The 16,385-nt window shown below is 37.8% G+C and overlaps 1 protein-coding gene across 1 annotated transcript in view; it reads right to left on the reverse strand.

Annotated features, from left to right (window-relative positions):
• Window positions 1-481: 481 nt before the first annotated feature.
• LOC114471773 (fibrocystin-L-like) overlaps window positions 482-16,385 on the reverse strand; it is a 70,627-nt gene continuing 54,723 nt past the window's right edge. Inside the window, exons 57-76 of the mRNA XM_028460682.1 lie at window positions 16,203-16,332; window positions 15,726-15,896; window positions 15,521-15,624; window positions 14,504-14,627; window positions 13,980-14,101; window positions 13,304-13,394; window positions 13,071-13,219; window positions 11,167-11,289; window positions 10,388-10,499; window positions 9,766-9,882; window positions 9,512-9,677; window positions 7,996-8,228; window positions 7,129-7,293; window positions 6,717-6,874; window positions 6,502-6,637; window positions 5,275-5,619; window positions 3,437-3,588; window positions 2,237-2,383; window positions 2,006-2,159; window positions 482-1,450 (exon numbers count right to left, since the gene is read on the reverse strand). Of these exons, the coding sequence (XP_028316483.1) occupies window positions 990-1,450; window positions 2,006-2,159; window positions 2,237-2,383; window positions 3,437-3,588; window positions 5,275-5,619; window positions 6,502-6,637; window positions 6,717-6,874; window positions 7,129-7,293; window positions 7,996-8,228; window positions 9,512-9,677; window positions 9,766-9,882; window positions 10,388-10,499; window positions 11,167-11,289; window positions 13,071-13,219; window positions 13,304-13,394; window positions 13,980-14,101; window positions 14,504-14,627; window positions 15,521-15,624; window positions 15,726-15,896; window positions 16,203-16,332 (3,360 nt within the window). The 3' untranslated portion in view covers window positions 482-989. The remainder of the gene's footprint in view (window positions 1,451-2,005; window positions 2,160-2,236; window positions 2,384-3,436; window positions 3,589-5,274; window positions 5,620-6,501; window positions 6,638-6,716; window positions 6,875-7,128; window positions 7,294-7,995; window positions 8,229-9,511; window positions 9,678-9,765; window positions 9,883-10,387; window positions 10,500-11,166; window positions 11,290-13,070; window positions 13,220-13,303; window positions 13,395-13,979; window positions 14,102-14,503; window positions 14,628-15,520; window positions 15,625-15,725; window positions 15,897-16,202; window positions 16,333-16,385) is intronic.

Genomic DNA, 16,385 nt, shown 5'->3' on the forward strand with positions numbered 1-16,385 from the left:
GGAAAAAAAATATTTTGTAATGCCAGATTTGGATTTCACTTAATAAAGTTGGGGAAAAATAATAAAATTAAAATATTAGCAAATATTTTTGCTAATATTTTAAATGCAGTCTTCATTTTGGCACATTTTCTTTGTAATTAAAGATTATTATTATTTTGTTTATATGTGATATAAAAAAACAAAACGACAATTCAATTAAAAAGTATACAATGAAATTATAATACATTTACAACTAATAAAAACAATAATGTAGGCCTAGTTTTGGTGAAATCATTTAAATTTGTTCAATTTTTTGTCATTGCCAAACTTTATCTGAAGATGCCCATTTTATTAAATATCATGTGGTGAAAATATTATCCAAATATTATCCAAATACATTATCCTATAATTGTATTGGTCAATCAATTTTCTATTTTCTGGATCTCCAGAAAAACACACATTTAGAAATCCACCTGACAATATGTAAAGAAACACAAAGGTGTTTAATGGAAGCAAGAATTTATTGAGTTGATTTTTTTAAAAAAACCTTTAAAACATGTTGTTCTTTACATTATTTTTTCATAATATGCAGTGTCGTCATGGTCTTCTTCACACTAAAGTTTAACCAACATAAAAAATGTGAAACTGTAACATAGAATCTATGTTAAAAACAAACCTTTCACTTTTATTGTATTTAACAAATGTGATGGAAATTTACACGTTTTAATATTGACAAAATATTATACTTATTTAAAACACAATAATTTAAATGCAACAGTAAAGACAGTCGCAGACCTTCATTTTTTCAGCTGATTTTAAACACTCAGAAAATATATTAGATTAATTTAAAATAGACTCATAACCTCTTATAATTGTTATGAACTTCAGTAAAACCATACGACTGTACACCTGACATAAGCAGGTGCATATATTTGCCACCACTGAAAGAAACACCCTTAGAACCCGATAAAACCCTTTAATGTGGCGTACATGAGTTTAAACTGAGGTCTCTAACAGGAAGTGAACACACAGCAGAACAAAGAGTAAACGACACTGATCAGACAAAGGAAACCAGCAGAAACGGCAGAGCTGGAGCCGAAGATGCTGTTGTCTGTGGTTCTGGTTTGGGTGGTGCTCTTTGTGGTGGAGGCGGGTGTGCTTGGGTGTGTTGTGGGTGTGGTGTTTGGGCGTGTTGTGGGTGTGGTGTTTGGGCGTGTTGTGGGTGTGGTGTCTGGGCGTGTTGTGGGTGTGGTGCTTGGGCGTGTTGTGGGTGTGGTGTTTGGGCGTGTTGTGGGTGTGGTGTCTGGGCGTGTTGTGGGTGTGGTGTTTGGGAGTGATGTGGGTGTGGTGTCGGGTGTGGTGACGTTGCCGCTGGTTGCAGGTTCCAGCGTGGAGGAGGTCGCCCTGACGGTGAAGGCTCTTGACCGGGTTCCCCACTCCTCCAGGGTGAAGACCATGGTCAGGTTTTCACCTGGAAGGAGGAGAAGGTTTTAAAATGATGAGCTGATAAACATGTGGCATGGATTTAATGTGTTAAAATGTGTTAAATGGAGCATCTAACACAGACGCACTCACATGTTCAATACTGAGGTACATCAGCAAGGTTGAGGTTATAATATATGAAATTTAAATAAATAAAATTATAATACGTTAAGTTAAGTTAAATTATAATACGTTAAGTTAAGTTAAGTTAAATTATAATACGTTAAGTTAAGTTACGTTAAGTTAAGTTAAGTTACGTTACGTTAAGTTACGTTACGTTAAGTTACGTTACGTTAAGTTAAGTTACGTTAAGTTAAATTAAAATAAGCTAAATTATAAAACATTAAGTTAAATTATAATACATTAAGTTAAGTTGTAATACGTTAAGTTAAGTTTAACTATAATTTGTTAAGTTAATTTAATTTAAGTTAGGTTAAGTTTAGTTGAATCATACAGCTGACCTGCTGTATTTCCTCCAGCGTACCAAACCACGATAACATTATCACTGACTTTGTGAATCTAGTTTTCCAGGCGTTGGACGTACCGCTGACGGTGATGCTGAGGTCGGTGAAGTTGGCCCAGCAGGAGCTGAACTGGATGGTGCTGTTTCCTCCCAGTGCGTCCACCATGTTTCCATCAGAGTCCTTCAAACTGGCCTTTGCCAAGAGCGTGGTCACTCCCACTGAGACACAGTTACCCTGAACACACAGAGACATCTTTATTCTATATTCATGCTTTTCCTGGATTAGTTAACGGGACTTAAATCACCACATACGTCGTCATCCACGGCCTTCAGACTGGGCTGCTGGTAAAGAGGTCCCACATACTCTCCAGCTACTGGTTCTACCACCAACACCAGATCAGCCATGCTGGTCACAAAACTCACTGTGGGCTCCTCCCGGGTCACCTCCCCTGTGGCCACCTGAGACCCAAACACACCGTCACTCAGTCTGTGTATCAGTCAGTACTTCTACCTATTATTAGTGGTGGGACTCAGATAATCTAAATTAATCTCATAATATTTGAGATGAGAAGCAAAGTTTTTCAGTTTAAATGGATTTTGGTAAAAAACTAAATCAATGAAAACAATAAATGAGCTTAAACAACTAAATAGTGTTTATTATTATTTCCATCACTGAGTGCTAACATAATGTAATATGAATAAATAATATTATGATTGCATTGTTCATAGAGCACAACTTAAATTTAACTAAACTATATTCATGCTTTTCTGGATTTTTTTGGTAAACTTTCCAAAACAAATGTGTTTTTGTATTAAAATAAAAAACTTAGTCCAGAACATTCCAGATAAGTAGAAACTGAAAAGTGTAAAATAGTTAGAATATCTGTGTATATCATGAAATAAACAGAGCAACTGATGAATTTAGTTTGAAATAGTTTTTCTACATAACAGTTGATAAGTTGGGTCAGATGATGCTATCTGTAGCAGCGCTTCTAGCCCCGCCCACATCCTCTACCACAGAGTGGTCGACTGTCACTACAATCATTTATCACTGACTTTGTTCATTTGTCACTCATGGATTTATTCATTTTGGTTCTGAACCCTGTCTGAGTATCAGTGTGGATTGGAGACACTGTCTGCTCCACTAGGACCGTTGTCCCTGCTAGCTGCTACATGTTAGCATTGAGGTGCTAGCTGCTACATGGTTAGCATTTTGACAACGAAAAACAGGTACGACTTCTCTTCGGATTTTCCTTGTGAAATGAGAAAGTTTCCACGCTAAAGCGCAAAAAAGAAAAAGTGACTCATACATTTTTTTGTACGTTATTTTCCTGTAATTAATTGCATTAATGTCCCAGCCCAAGTTATTACACATTCTTTTTCATTATTATTTATTCATTCATTAATTTTCCTTTTTATTTTTTTATTTCTTAATATTTTTTTTGTTATTACACATTCAAACATTTCCCGTGCTCAGCTTTCCCTGTGGGGGAGTCGCTGGTTTGGACTCACCTTGTTCCAATCGGGATCTGAGGACGGAGGAGGGGGTGCGACCACTCCTATCGAGGACACGTTGAAGCCGATGGATTTACTGAGGTTTCCAGAAACCGCCGCCTGTCCAAGGTTGTCAGCAATGTTCCTCAGCAAAGCAAAGTCTTCGTCATCTGAGAAGAAGGATTAGATTGGACTTTTAATATTCTGGAGAGGATTTCTACAGCTTTTATTAACGTGATCAATGACATGAGGTTGAACACTGACTCATTCTATTGGATCTCAGTGCTGCATTTAGACCAGAACATTTTGTTGCACAAACTGTAAACATGGGTTGGACTAAATGGGTTTTACTGTAATGGTTTAAGTCCTACTTGTAGGAGTAAAGTTATTTTGTAAGCATTGGAAACTTTGAATGTGACAGATGAACAATATCCTGTGGGGTTCCTCAGGGCTCTGTTCTTGGACCCCTTCTGTTTAGTCTTTATATGCTTTAAATTCTACAGAACTGTAAGGTTGAACATTTTAAAATTCAATTTATAGGTTTTTCTTTTTCTCTTCATGTGTTTACTGCTGATTTTAAATGTTTTTACTGTCACGCACTTCAATTTCTCCACACTTGTCACCAGACTGGCTTAACTGATTACACAACACAATGAGCACAACTGTAACACTACATTTCCCTCTTACCTTAAAACAGTTGACTCTTCCCCACCCCTTACACTTTCCTACCCTGACTCCCTCTTCCCTGTTCCCTACCCCTTCACCTAGGCGTAACTCTGCCCTCTCTTTTTATATTCGTCATTAATAAAGTTATTCTAACTCTTCATTAGGGAGGGGTGGTGATGGTCACAATTATGCAAAAAAAATACATTCATTTATTTAATTGTAATAACAAAACATGCATTGCTGTCATGAAAAGATTGCACTATACATATAATGTTGAAAAGAAAAGGACAAATTGAATAAAATACACAAAAAAATGTTTTTACTGCTGATTTTAAGGTTCTTATTGTTTTTTAATCTGTTAAATGTTTTCTGTTGCACTTTTTAATCATGTAAAGCTGACATAGGCAACAGGCGGCCCGGGAGCCACATGCGGCCCAAGGTGTAATTTTAAGCGGGCCCTAAATTAAATGTACAAAATGACAGAAAAATATACAAAAACAAAAGCAAGAATACATTAAAAAGATACAAAGCATCACAACATTGCAGGAAAATACAGTAAAAGAGAAAAAAAACACACAAATCTACTACAAAAATGAACAAAACGACAACAGTAGTACACAAAATTATGGCAAATAACACAAAAAAAACCCAACAAAAATACACAAAAGGACTCAAAATAATGTAGAAAATTACAGAAAAAGAAAACAAAAGTACAGAACAAAACAAAAAAACACAAAAAATGACTCTGCAAACCCACAGTACTAACAAAAAAACAAAACACATAAATACACAAACACTACTCCAAAAAGAACCACAAAATGACAACACAAATACACATGACTCCAAAAAACATAAAAAAAAATACACAAAAGGACAACAGAAATACACAAAAAACACACAAAATTACAATAAACTCTTTGTTCTTTCCTGTTAATGCTCAGATTAGTCATTATGCTAAATGCTGATATGAATGTTGATCATGTGGCCCTTCGATCAAACAAACACATTTTTGTGGCCTCTGCTGTGTGGAAGTTGCCCACCTCTGATGTCAAGCGTATTGAATTACCTTGTGTACAAAATGCGCTATACAAACACATTTACCTTGCCTGCTTAAGTTTTTATTGCCACAATGTGTTACGCATGTTGACTAGGGGGTGTGGTTTCATGCTCTACTCGTGGTTCTCACTGACCGTTGGTGGTGTTGGTGGTTTGTTGGACGGGCGGCTTCTTTATCTCCACCTCCACTGTCAGCCCCATTGATCTCTTCCTGCGTCGTGCGTCGCCGTCCTCTCGAACAATTTTGGTGATGCGGATCATGTTGGGGGGAACCTTGAGGAACAGGGCCAGGTTCTGGACCAGGTTCTCACCAAAGAACTCGTCCACAGTCAAAGCGGGCATGTTGAAGGCGATGAAGAGGACCGGTGAGGTCCGCACCTCCACGGGCTGGGAGCCTCGGACGAGGACTTTCATCATCTTGTAGTCCTGGTCGAAGAAGTTTGTGCCCAGAGTGTCGTTGAACTGAGGGACGTATTGACCTGTAGGGATCATTTAAATGATCATTTCAACTCTAATATTCAACCAGGAAATAAAAAAGAGTAAAACTTTGCCAAGATGGCAGCACTAAGAATATTTACAACAACACAATCAAACAGCGAAAATACAAAGAGTCATGAGATCAAAGGGAGAAACTGTTATAACAAACGTGGCCTAAATATTTTAAAAGTTATTTATTATAAGATCTATGCCAAACAAAATACATTATTTTGCATATTTGTTTTATTAACTTTTAAAAATAGGACTACTTAGGACCTATTTTATTCACAGAAAGAGGATAAAAACAGTTGACCTGAAAATTAATCTATGACCACATGGGGCCCACAGTTCCAACTCTGTGGTTTGGTAATAGACAAAGAAGCAGAGAAGAAGAGCTCTCCTAAGGGGCCTTTACTCTCCCTTCAACAGTGCGGTGACACGCTCTGGTAGCTGAAGTTAACAAGTAAATCAATGACTGTTGAAGGACTCCCACCCAAAAGGACTTGTATCATCTGGGTTCGTGTGTCTTCAACTGTCCTGGATTACTCGCTAACTTTAGCCACCAGAGCGTGTCAGCGCACTGTTTAAGGGAGAGTTAAGGTCCCTTAGGCGAGCTCTTCTTCTCTGCTTCTACTACCAAACCACAGAGTTGGAACTGTCACCCCCTGTGGTCATAGATTATTTTTTGATCACAACTGTTTTTATTCTCTTTCAGTAAACAAAAGAGGGACTCCTTGTTTCAAGAAGACCAGAAATCTCAGGATATAAACTCTGGTTTGTTCACGTGGGGATCGTTCTTTGGGTGTGCAGATGTTTCAAAGATCCAGGATAGATAAATCTAAACAGCTGTGCCTGTTTCATTGCTGAGTCAGCGGCTGTATTACCAGGATAAGTCGGACCCTTCAGGATGAAGTCGGTGTTATCTACGTTCCAATCAGCGTTGGTTGGAGCGATCATCTTGTTGTCCACGTAGACATCCAACCTTTGAGGGTTGGAGTAAAACACGGACACCACCACGCTCTGCAATGGATCCAAAACAGAAAAACACTTGATTAGAAGCTTTAAGGAGAGACTGAGCTGCACAATAAAGTCACCTGACCTCAGACGGGGGGGCGTTGAGCATCATGAGGCGGAGCTTCTGTGGGCTGGTGCTGGTGAAGAAGACGTCGTAGTAATGTTCTGTGGCCACGACGCTGTGGAAGAGAGACACTCTCCTCTGACAGGTGTAGCCAGAGCACCAGCCGTGATCCTGAGGACCTGGACACACACACACACACTCGGAGAGTCAGATCACACACACACACACACACACACACACACACACACACACACACACGCGGAGTCAGATCACACACACACACACACACACACACACACACACACACACACGCACACACACACACACCACACACACGCACACACACACACACACACACACACACACACACACCACACACACACACACACACACACACACACACACACGTGTTCAAAGAAAGTCTAAAATCTACCGTTGATCAGGTCCACAAAGCCGTCTCCGAGCACAGCGACGGGGGACAAACGTCTGGTCTCTGTGTCGTCGTCCAGGCTCTCGATCACCAACATCCTGTAGTTCAGCCCAAAGCATTTGTAGCTCTGCCACGAGTTCATGTACGTGCAGTTTTTCCTGATCACACCTGAACGCAACACAGGAATGTTAGGGTCCAGTAAGACAGGGGTTCTCAACCCTGGGGTCAGAAGAGAGGAGGAGCCAGATGCCTTCAAGAAACTAAGATTTATTTATTCTTTTACAATTTGAGCCCATTTTTGCTTATTTTTACCCGTTTTCTGCATCTACACCAAACTTTCCATATTTTAACCTATTTTCATCACTTTTTTTGTCATATTTTTGCTCCTTTTACTGCATTTCTGCTCCATTTCTGACACTTCTCCATCACATTTCAATGCCTTTTTCTGCACATTTTTCCACTTTCCAGACATGTTCAGCACTTATAAACCCTTTCCACCACTTTTCCACCTAATGTCACATATGTTGACACATTACTGTCACTTTTAACCTCTTTTCACCATATTTCATGCTTATTTTTGTCAATTTAACCACATTCACTATTAGTCATGCCCATTATTTGCCATTTTAAACTAATTGTTCCAATATTGAGACTTTGAACCCTTTTTACCATTTTTTCTGTCTGTTTTTGTCCACTCTAATGTGCTAATTTTAACAATTTTTTATGGTTTTTAAATCCCATTTCATCACCTTTTCCACTGTTTTTGGTCACTTTTAACCGATTTTATTTGTGATTAAAACAAGGATTTACATTTTTAAGATCACTACATACTAGGGCACAAACCTCTGCACTAACCAATCAGCTGCTCACCTTTGTGAGGAGCGATCTGGTCCACGGGGATCCGGCTGCCGTTGAGGAACGTCAGCATGACTTTGGGAATGCGGTAGTCTCCCAGTCCTCTCCTGGCGTCTCCGTTCCACTGGTATTCAGACTGTGGTACCACCGTTCCCACTGCTCCCAGGAAGGATCCGTCCAGGTCCTGCAGCAGCGTCTTCTTCTTTGCATCACAGTCCATGTCCACACAGTCAGCTGGGTTCACCTTACTGTACGAACAAGGAACCAAACACACACAGATACATTAGTGCTGGGATCACGTTAATTGCGATTAGTTAATTTCAGAAAACGCAGTTAATAGTGTGTTTTTTTTCTAAATGCTGTTTTTTTAAATTTAAAAACAAAAGCAAAATTTGTTTTAGAAAGTTTACAAAAAAATTCAGAAAAGCTTGAATATAGCTTAGTTAAATATGTTTGTGCTTTGTGAACAATGCAATCATAATTCAAATCAGAAGAAAAAATGGCTGAACAAATGATACACGTATACATTCAAATCCACTTCAGAAGGTTAGAGTTAAGGTCAGGGTTAAGGTTAGTTAGTCTGTAACGTAGTTTAGGAATCTACGTATTAATAGCAAACAGAAGTACAAGTACGTAGCGTCTTTATCATGTGACCTATCATGTCACCTAAACTGGCCAATCAGGGGCGCTATGTACAGATAGAATGTCGGTATATTGATACGGCAACTGTATGGATAGCCACTGCTTATTATTTATTCATATTACACATTAGGTTTGCACTCAGTGATGGAAATAATAAACATTATTTCATTGTTTAAGCTCATTTATTGTTTTTATTTATTCAGTCATTTACAAAAATCCATTTAAATTTGAAAAACGTTGCTTCTAGTGTCAAATATTGTTAGGCTATTAATTTAGATTAATTGGAGAATAATTAATTAATTACAAAGTCTCTACCTAATTAGATTTTATTTATCGAGTCCCACCTCTAATATATCTATATATATCTATATATATATATATATATATATATATATATATTCTGATCCTGATATATAAATGTAATTTAATTAAATTAAAGTAAATCAATACAATTAATAAAAAGCGATATAAAACTATTGTAATCAAATATTAAAATAAAATTGGAAAAAAAAATGAAATACGAATTAAATATTCTAAAAATAGAATAACATAAAAAACAGTAATTATATAGCACTTTTGATTGTTTAGTGTGGCTAGAATTAAGATAAAATACAATATAACCTTTATGTGGAGCATGTATTGTAGAAGCTGCATGCTGTAAAATATAAACTAAATAAATCCTGTTTTCCAATGTCCTTTTAAATAAAATCAAATAAAATCAAAAAACAAATGATATTGCTAAAATCTATTCATTTGAATATTATATAAGAATAGTGTCAGCAAAACCATTTTTTGAGGCCATTCTTGCCAAAAATTCGATAATAATTTCAAACTGAATGGAAAATATATAATAAACATCAACTTAGAATTATAACAATGAACCACTAACCCTAAATCCGGCCTGTGAATGTAGACTTTGGCGTCCTCGCTGCTGTCCACCATGGTGATGGATGAAACCTGCACAGGGTGCTGCAGGTCCTCACTCAGAGGGTTGGTCAGGAACATGATGTTGACCTCGCCAGAGCAAACGTTACGGAAGTTTACGAACGTCGTGTCTAAAGCAGAAGCAGCAAGAGAAGATCAAAGAATGAGATCATGTGACCAACGGACCAATGGTAAGCTTAGAAATGAGCTTTGATGCACCTGAGACCGTCATCAGGCCTTTGATGGCGTTGTAGTTGTTGTTGGTGTGATGAGGTTTAATGGGAGCGTTATTATGTGACGATCCAAAGGTTGGCCAGCTGATCCCAGACCTGCCGCCTGAACACAAGAGAGGCAGAGCAGAGAACTGTCATACATCAATAGAAAACATGGGGAAAACACACAAAATGACCTCAAAACACACAAAATAACATCAAAAACACAGAAAACCACAATATGACATTAAGAAATTACAACAATAATACATAAAATACCTCCAGAAACCCATGAAAAGACTGAAATATACAAAAACAAACTCCAAAAATACACAAAATGACCATAAAAACACATACAACAACAAATAAATAAATAAACAAAAATAAAAAAAGATTACAAAAACATCCTCAAGGTCAACAAAACAACAATATGACGTGGAGAAATCACAACAACAAAAGTACATGAATTACCTCCAGAAACACACAAAATAACTCCAGACATACACAAAATGACAACAAAAACATCCTTTAAGTGAACAAAACACACAAATGTGTGTCATTCTCTGAATACACTAAACTATAACACACACGCACGCGCACACACACACGCACACACGCGCACACACTACCTGTAACAGGGCGTGGCGCCCTGTGGGAGGAGCTACTCTCCAGGTTAAAGTCATAACGTGTGAAAGTAGAGGAACAGTTGAAGTCTGGACTGCTGCCAACAATCACAGCATTCTGGGAAATAAAAGAGGCGGAGCTTAAAGAGGTTTAAACCAATCCAACTATATTTGTTAAGCACTTTAAAACAACCACAGCTGACCAAAATAAGTACAGATGAAAATAAAATAGATACATAGCAGCTCACATGAGATAAGAAAAAAAACTACATTTAAAATACAAAACAAATTAAAAGGCATAAAACATGAAATACAAAATAAATTAAGAAGCACAAAACATGTCAAGGAACGTAGTAAAATAAATAAAATCAATGTCTTTAATCTGATTGTTGAGTTTAAACTCAGGGTTCATTTGAACCCCTAGGTTTGTGATGGACTGCTTGGTATACTGGGCCAAGGAACTCAGATCTACAGGACGGATCCCAGTGGTACCACCAAAAACAAACCATTCCATCTTTTTATCATCAACATTTAAAAAGTTAACAGCCATCCAGGCTTTTATGATCCTCAAAACACTGTATCCACTGTTCTTTTTAAGAGGGACATAAATCTGACTGTCATCTGCATAACAATGTTTCCTGAGTATTGAACCAAGTGGTAGAAAATAGAGAGAAAAAAGGCGAGGGCCTAGAACTGAGCCCTGTGGGACTCCACACGATAGAGGAGCATAGGATGATAAAAAAAAAAGAGTCTTTAATAATGAAAGCGATCAAAAATAATCTCACCTGAACATGAACAGCTTTGTCTGCGAAGGCGTGAGAGAGAGAGGGAGGAGCAAATACCAGAGGCATGATTCCCATCCCATTATCAACCAGAGTAACGTTATGGACCAGGACATCCATCACCGTCTGTGAGAGAAACACATCCATCATTCATCCAACCATTGTGGCTTAATCCATCCATCATCCATCCATCAAGGCTTAAAGCTGCAGTATGTACGTTTTTTTGGTGACATTTGGTCAAAAATCTCTAATCATCTTTGAGCATATTGTAATTCAAAGTGTTCTGAGAGGACAGTGAATCTCTGCTCCTTCTCCTGGCTGTAAATGAGCTTTAGAAAAACAGGAGCGTGACGCTGGACTTCAGCCAATCAGAGATCTTTCTACCAACAGGGTGATCCCATGAGCTGTTTTAAGCATTGCTATTGGCTGCTCAAGCTGCTCCGGAGAGTAGCGACAGAGCGGTTACACGGCAAAGCAAGAGGAAAAAGGAAGACCGAGGTAGAGAAGCAACAGAATAAAGGCACAAACGTGTTCAGGAGGAACAGAGTCCGCTAAAGTTCCTCTGACTTGGTGTGTGCGGCGGACTGCGGGCAACCCCATTTCAGTTCGTGAATAATCTGCCCCGAGTCAGAGAAAGATAGTGATAACAGACGGGATAAATAGCTTGTAAAACTAAGATAAACATTATCAAAGGTGGAGACGGAAAACAGACCCAATTAATCTGCAGTGTGGACGGAGTGTGTCTGCTCTGATCAGCTGGGAGCGACTGCAGATCAGCTGCTTGTGTGCGAGGATCAGCTCTGAGCCTCCAACTGCCCTCACAGCAGTGAGTGATATGAGCTTTCATGTCTCTAAAACATCAGAAAACACTCCAATAACACCAGTTCCTACATTTGTTACTAGTCTATATGGAGAAAACAGTCGCAAAGAGTTCCGCAGTGTGTGCATGCACGCCCTCACGACCAGTGAGTCTAGTCCAGGAGGGGAGGGGGAGCGTGGAGCACCTGACGACTCTACAAACTGCAGCTTTAAGGTACGTTCACACCGAACGTGACTTCGCCCGTGATGAGTCACTTGATCATTGATGGTTGCTTCATTGCTACAGTGACATTACAACCGTGGAATAGTATGATTAGTATGTGTCTGCAGTGCTGAGAGGGCTGATCACTTCTTCTCCGGCTGAATGTTTACAGCACTTATCATAGACAACTCCACTTGTGCTTAGAGTTTAAATGATCAATGAGTTGACTCAAAATATACTTAGAATTTAAAAGGCATAATTAAGGAGTGTGACACTTTCATTTGGTCCCGTTAAGTAGAGGAAGTGTATAGCGCTCTCAGTGCAGCCTCAGCTCTACAGACAGTGACGGCCAGAGGAGAATTCGCCTGAAGTCGCTTGAAAAGTTAAAATATTTCAACTTTGAGCGACTTGTTTAGTCGCTGGAACCGCACAAGTCGCGTCGTTTGTAGGGAAGTCGCTTAATGTTGCATCATTTAAATAGATTTTTAATGTCTTCTAGTCGCCAGAGTCGCTGAAGTCCCTTTCGGTGTGAACGCACCTTTAATCCATCCATCAAGGCTTAATACATCCATCATACATCCATCAAGGCTCAATCCATCATCATTCTACCATCCATGCATCCATCAAGACTTCAATCCATCCATCATCCATCAGTTCATCCATCCATCCTTGCCTCCAGTTAAACCAACAAACAAACTTCTTTGGTAAACAAACCAGGACAGAAACACAAACTTGTGTCAGTGATGTTTTTCTCTTTCCTAAACACTGCTGCTGCATCATGGAACCAAACATAGAGGTGTGAGAGTAGTTCCTAAATCATCAATAAACCTGATGCTTTTCAATCATTAATGGTGGTGATAGAATCATATAGAATGTGTTTAAACACCTGGAAGTAGATGCCGTAGTCAAAGCTCCTCCAGATGAAGAATCCTTGGATGAAGCTACATTGAGCCGTGCCGTCATTGTTTAGGTAGACGCCGTAGAGACCTCCATGAGCCTCGTTATGGATCCACTTCTCTTTGTTGTTCACGTAACCTGCAGAGGTAGAGGTACAGTTAGCTGTGTGAGCACACGCTGGACAGCTTCTCAACTTTTATTAAAGTTAGTAGATTTCTTTACCTGGACATGGTTCTCCATCGATGCGATACGCCACCCTCTCATAACCTGCTACGATGTTGTGCTGCAGCACGATGTTTGTCCCCATGTTCACCTGGAGGAGGAGGAAGAGAAAAGGAGGATCATTTCATGCATTTTGAGTTCATAAAGCCTTAGAAACACAACAACAAATACATCATAAAAATGTGGGGATCACATTAAAAAATGTCCAACTGAAATGGAAAAAAATGAAAAAAAAAAATTGATAAGCTGAAAAAATAAATACATGAAAATATTAATTGATTCTTCCATCAATCAAAGCTTCATCCATTTATCAAATCTTAAACCATGAGATAAAAAAATAAGTTCATAATCTAAAAAATAAATAAATAAATAAATAAATAAATAAATAAATAAATAAATAAATAAGATAAAAATGTAATTAAATCAATAAAATTTAAAACAAAAAAAGACACATTCATCATTAAAGTAGTTTGAATTTAAATAATATTATAAAGGTCTCAAAATACAAATTGATTCATAGGCTTTAAACAGGGTTTGGTCCTGGAGGGCTGCAATACTGCACGTTTCTATAAAACTGCATAATGACACTTAGATGTGAAGCATCTAGAACCTGCAGGTCTGCGACCGTCCAGGACCAGGTTTGGAGTGAAGAAGAAGAAGTGTGTTAAAAAAGAACCTCGATGGCAGCGTTCCACTCAAAGTTAAATTTCTCCTCTCGATCCTGATACGATCCGGTCCACAGAGTCATTATCACCAGGTTGTTCCTCACAGTGATTCTGTCGCCCCAAATCCAGATAGCTAAAACACATGTCATTTTGTGTTTTTTGTCATTATGTCATATGTATTTGGTTGTTCTTTAGTGTGTGTTTTTTGTCATTTTGTGTGATGTTATCTTGTGTATTTTTTTTGTCTTTTTCTAGATTAATGTTTCGATTTCTTTGGTTGTTTTGTGTTGTTGTTGATATTGTGGGTTTTTGTCATTATTTTGTGTGTTTTCTGATATTATAATGTGTATATTTGCAGTTGTTTTGTATGTTTTTTGTGTTGTGAGTTTTTTTTTTTGGCCATTTTGTCTATTTTTGTTGTCGTTTTTATTTAATTTTCAGCTCTTCTGTCATGTGTCAAATTAAAAAACATTTTTGGGGGACCCCAAATAATGTCAGATTTATATTGACGCTAAGTTGTTGACCAGTGACTCACTTTTTCCAACAGTGTGATGAACGACGTTATCGTCCACGTTCAGTCCGTCTGTGCCGAACACGCCGATGGCTGGAGAGAAGCCGTCATGGAAAGAACATCCCTGGAGGGAAGATTCTCCTGAAAGCTGAAGAACAGGAAGTGAACACAGCTCATCATCATCATCATCATCATCATCATCATCATCATCATCATCATCATCATCATCATCATCATCACATCTAAAGTGTTTTTGAACCATGGGAGAACAAACACAGAGAAGAAGCTTCGTCCAGATTCAAACCACGACCTTTTACTATAGGACGACCATTAAACCACTTCCTACAACTTATAAGGAAAGTGTGACATTCAGCATCTTCATCTTTTGCTCTTTGTCTCATTTTGTAAAATTACTTGAAACGCATTAAGTGAAGAAATTTATTCAAAAACGTTTTACTGAGATTTGAAAATTATCTCAAATTATTTGATTAAATTAGATAATTAATTATTAATTTTTTTTATTAATGAATTATTAATAATTTGTTTGATTACTTATATTTATAAATATAATTTTATTATTATTCATTTTTGTTGTATTATTTCAATACTACAATTTAATTCATTTAATCTGATTTAATTTATTTATTTAGTTTAATTCAATAAAAATTATTTATAATTAGATTATTTAATTTTATTTAACTAAAATTATTTTTAATTAAATTATTTATTTTAGTCAATTATTTCAATTAAAATATTTTCATTAAATCATTTTTAATTTAATAATCTAATCTAATTGAATTATTTCTTAAAATATTTTAATTTAATTATTTTTAATTAGTATTTTATCATTACTATTATTGATTAATTATTATTTTTAAATCATAATTTTTTGAATTATCTTATTATTTGTTTAATTTAATGTAATTAATTATTATTCCATTTAATTATTTCAATTATTATTTTCAAATGTATTCAAAAACTTAATTTCACTGAGAAATGTGTGTGTGTGTGTGTGTGTGTGTGTGTGTGTGTGTGTCTAACCTTTCCCAGGTTGAGGAAAGCCACAGAGTATCTGGGGTCGTAGCTGTCGGTCCATCCCAGCTGACCTGAACGAACAAACTCTACATTCCTGATGTGAGCAGAGCCTTCAGAGAAACACATGGATCAGTTAGAGAGGAACATCCATCCATCATCCATCATCCATCCATCCATCCAGTAAACACAACACTCATCCATCTCATTTTACCTCTGTAGGTGATTCCAGCATCAGAAAACGTTCCTACCAACAGTCTGGCTCCAAACGACTCCTCCATCATCTCTGGATATTCCACACCTATGATCTTAATATTTCTGGTCACATGTCCAACGTCTGCAGCCAGAGTGTAGGAGGACGTACCGGATATGGAGTGGGTTTCACCTGGAGGTAGAAGAAGAAGAAGAAGAAGAAGAAGAAGAAGAAGAAGAAGAAGAAGAAGAAGAAGAAGAAGAAGAAGAAGAAGAAGAAGAAGAAGAAGAAGAAGAAGAAGAAGAAGAAGAAGAAGAAGAGATGTCATAGACAGGTTAGTTCAGTGCAGTGCTTCTCAAAGTGTGGGGCGTGCCCCCCTAGTGGGTGCAGGTGGGGCTTAAAAGTTCACCTTCGTTCAAATTAGGAAATACCCCAAAGTTTGAGAATCACTGGTTCAGTGTAACGTATAATGAGGTGTTTGGTGTTTTCTTAACCAACCGATGTGAGTGTGGGTCAAAGGCTGGTCCAGGGTCAAGACGAGGCCGTCCTCAGACACGTTTGCAATTTTCCTCTTTTCCGTCTCCCATGGATCGTAGCTGGTGGTGGATATGACCACCTCGTCTCCGACCTGCAGAGGGAGCACATGGTGAGTTCTCACCCTCACACTGTGGGATATTTCAT

Source organism: Gouania willdenowi, chromosome 11 (assembly GCF_900634775.1).
Source record: "Gouania willdenowi chromosome 11, fGouWil2.1, whole genome shotgun sequence".
Taxonomy (NCBI): domain Eukaryota; kingdom Metazoa; phylum Chordata; class Actinopteri; order Blenniiformes; family Gobiesocidae; genus Gouania; species Gouania willdenowi.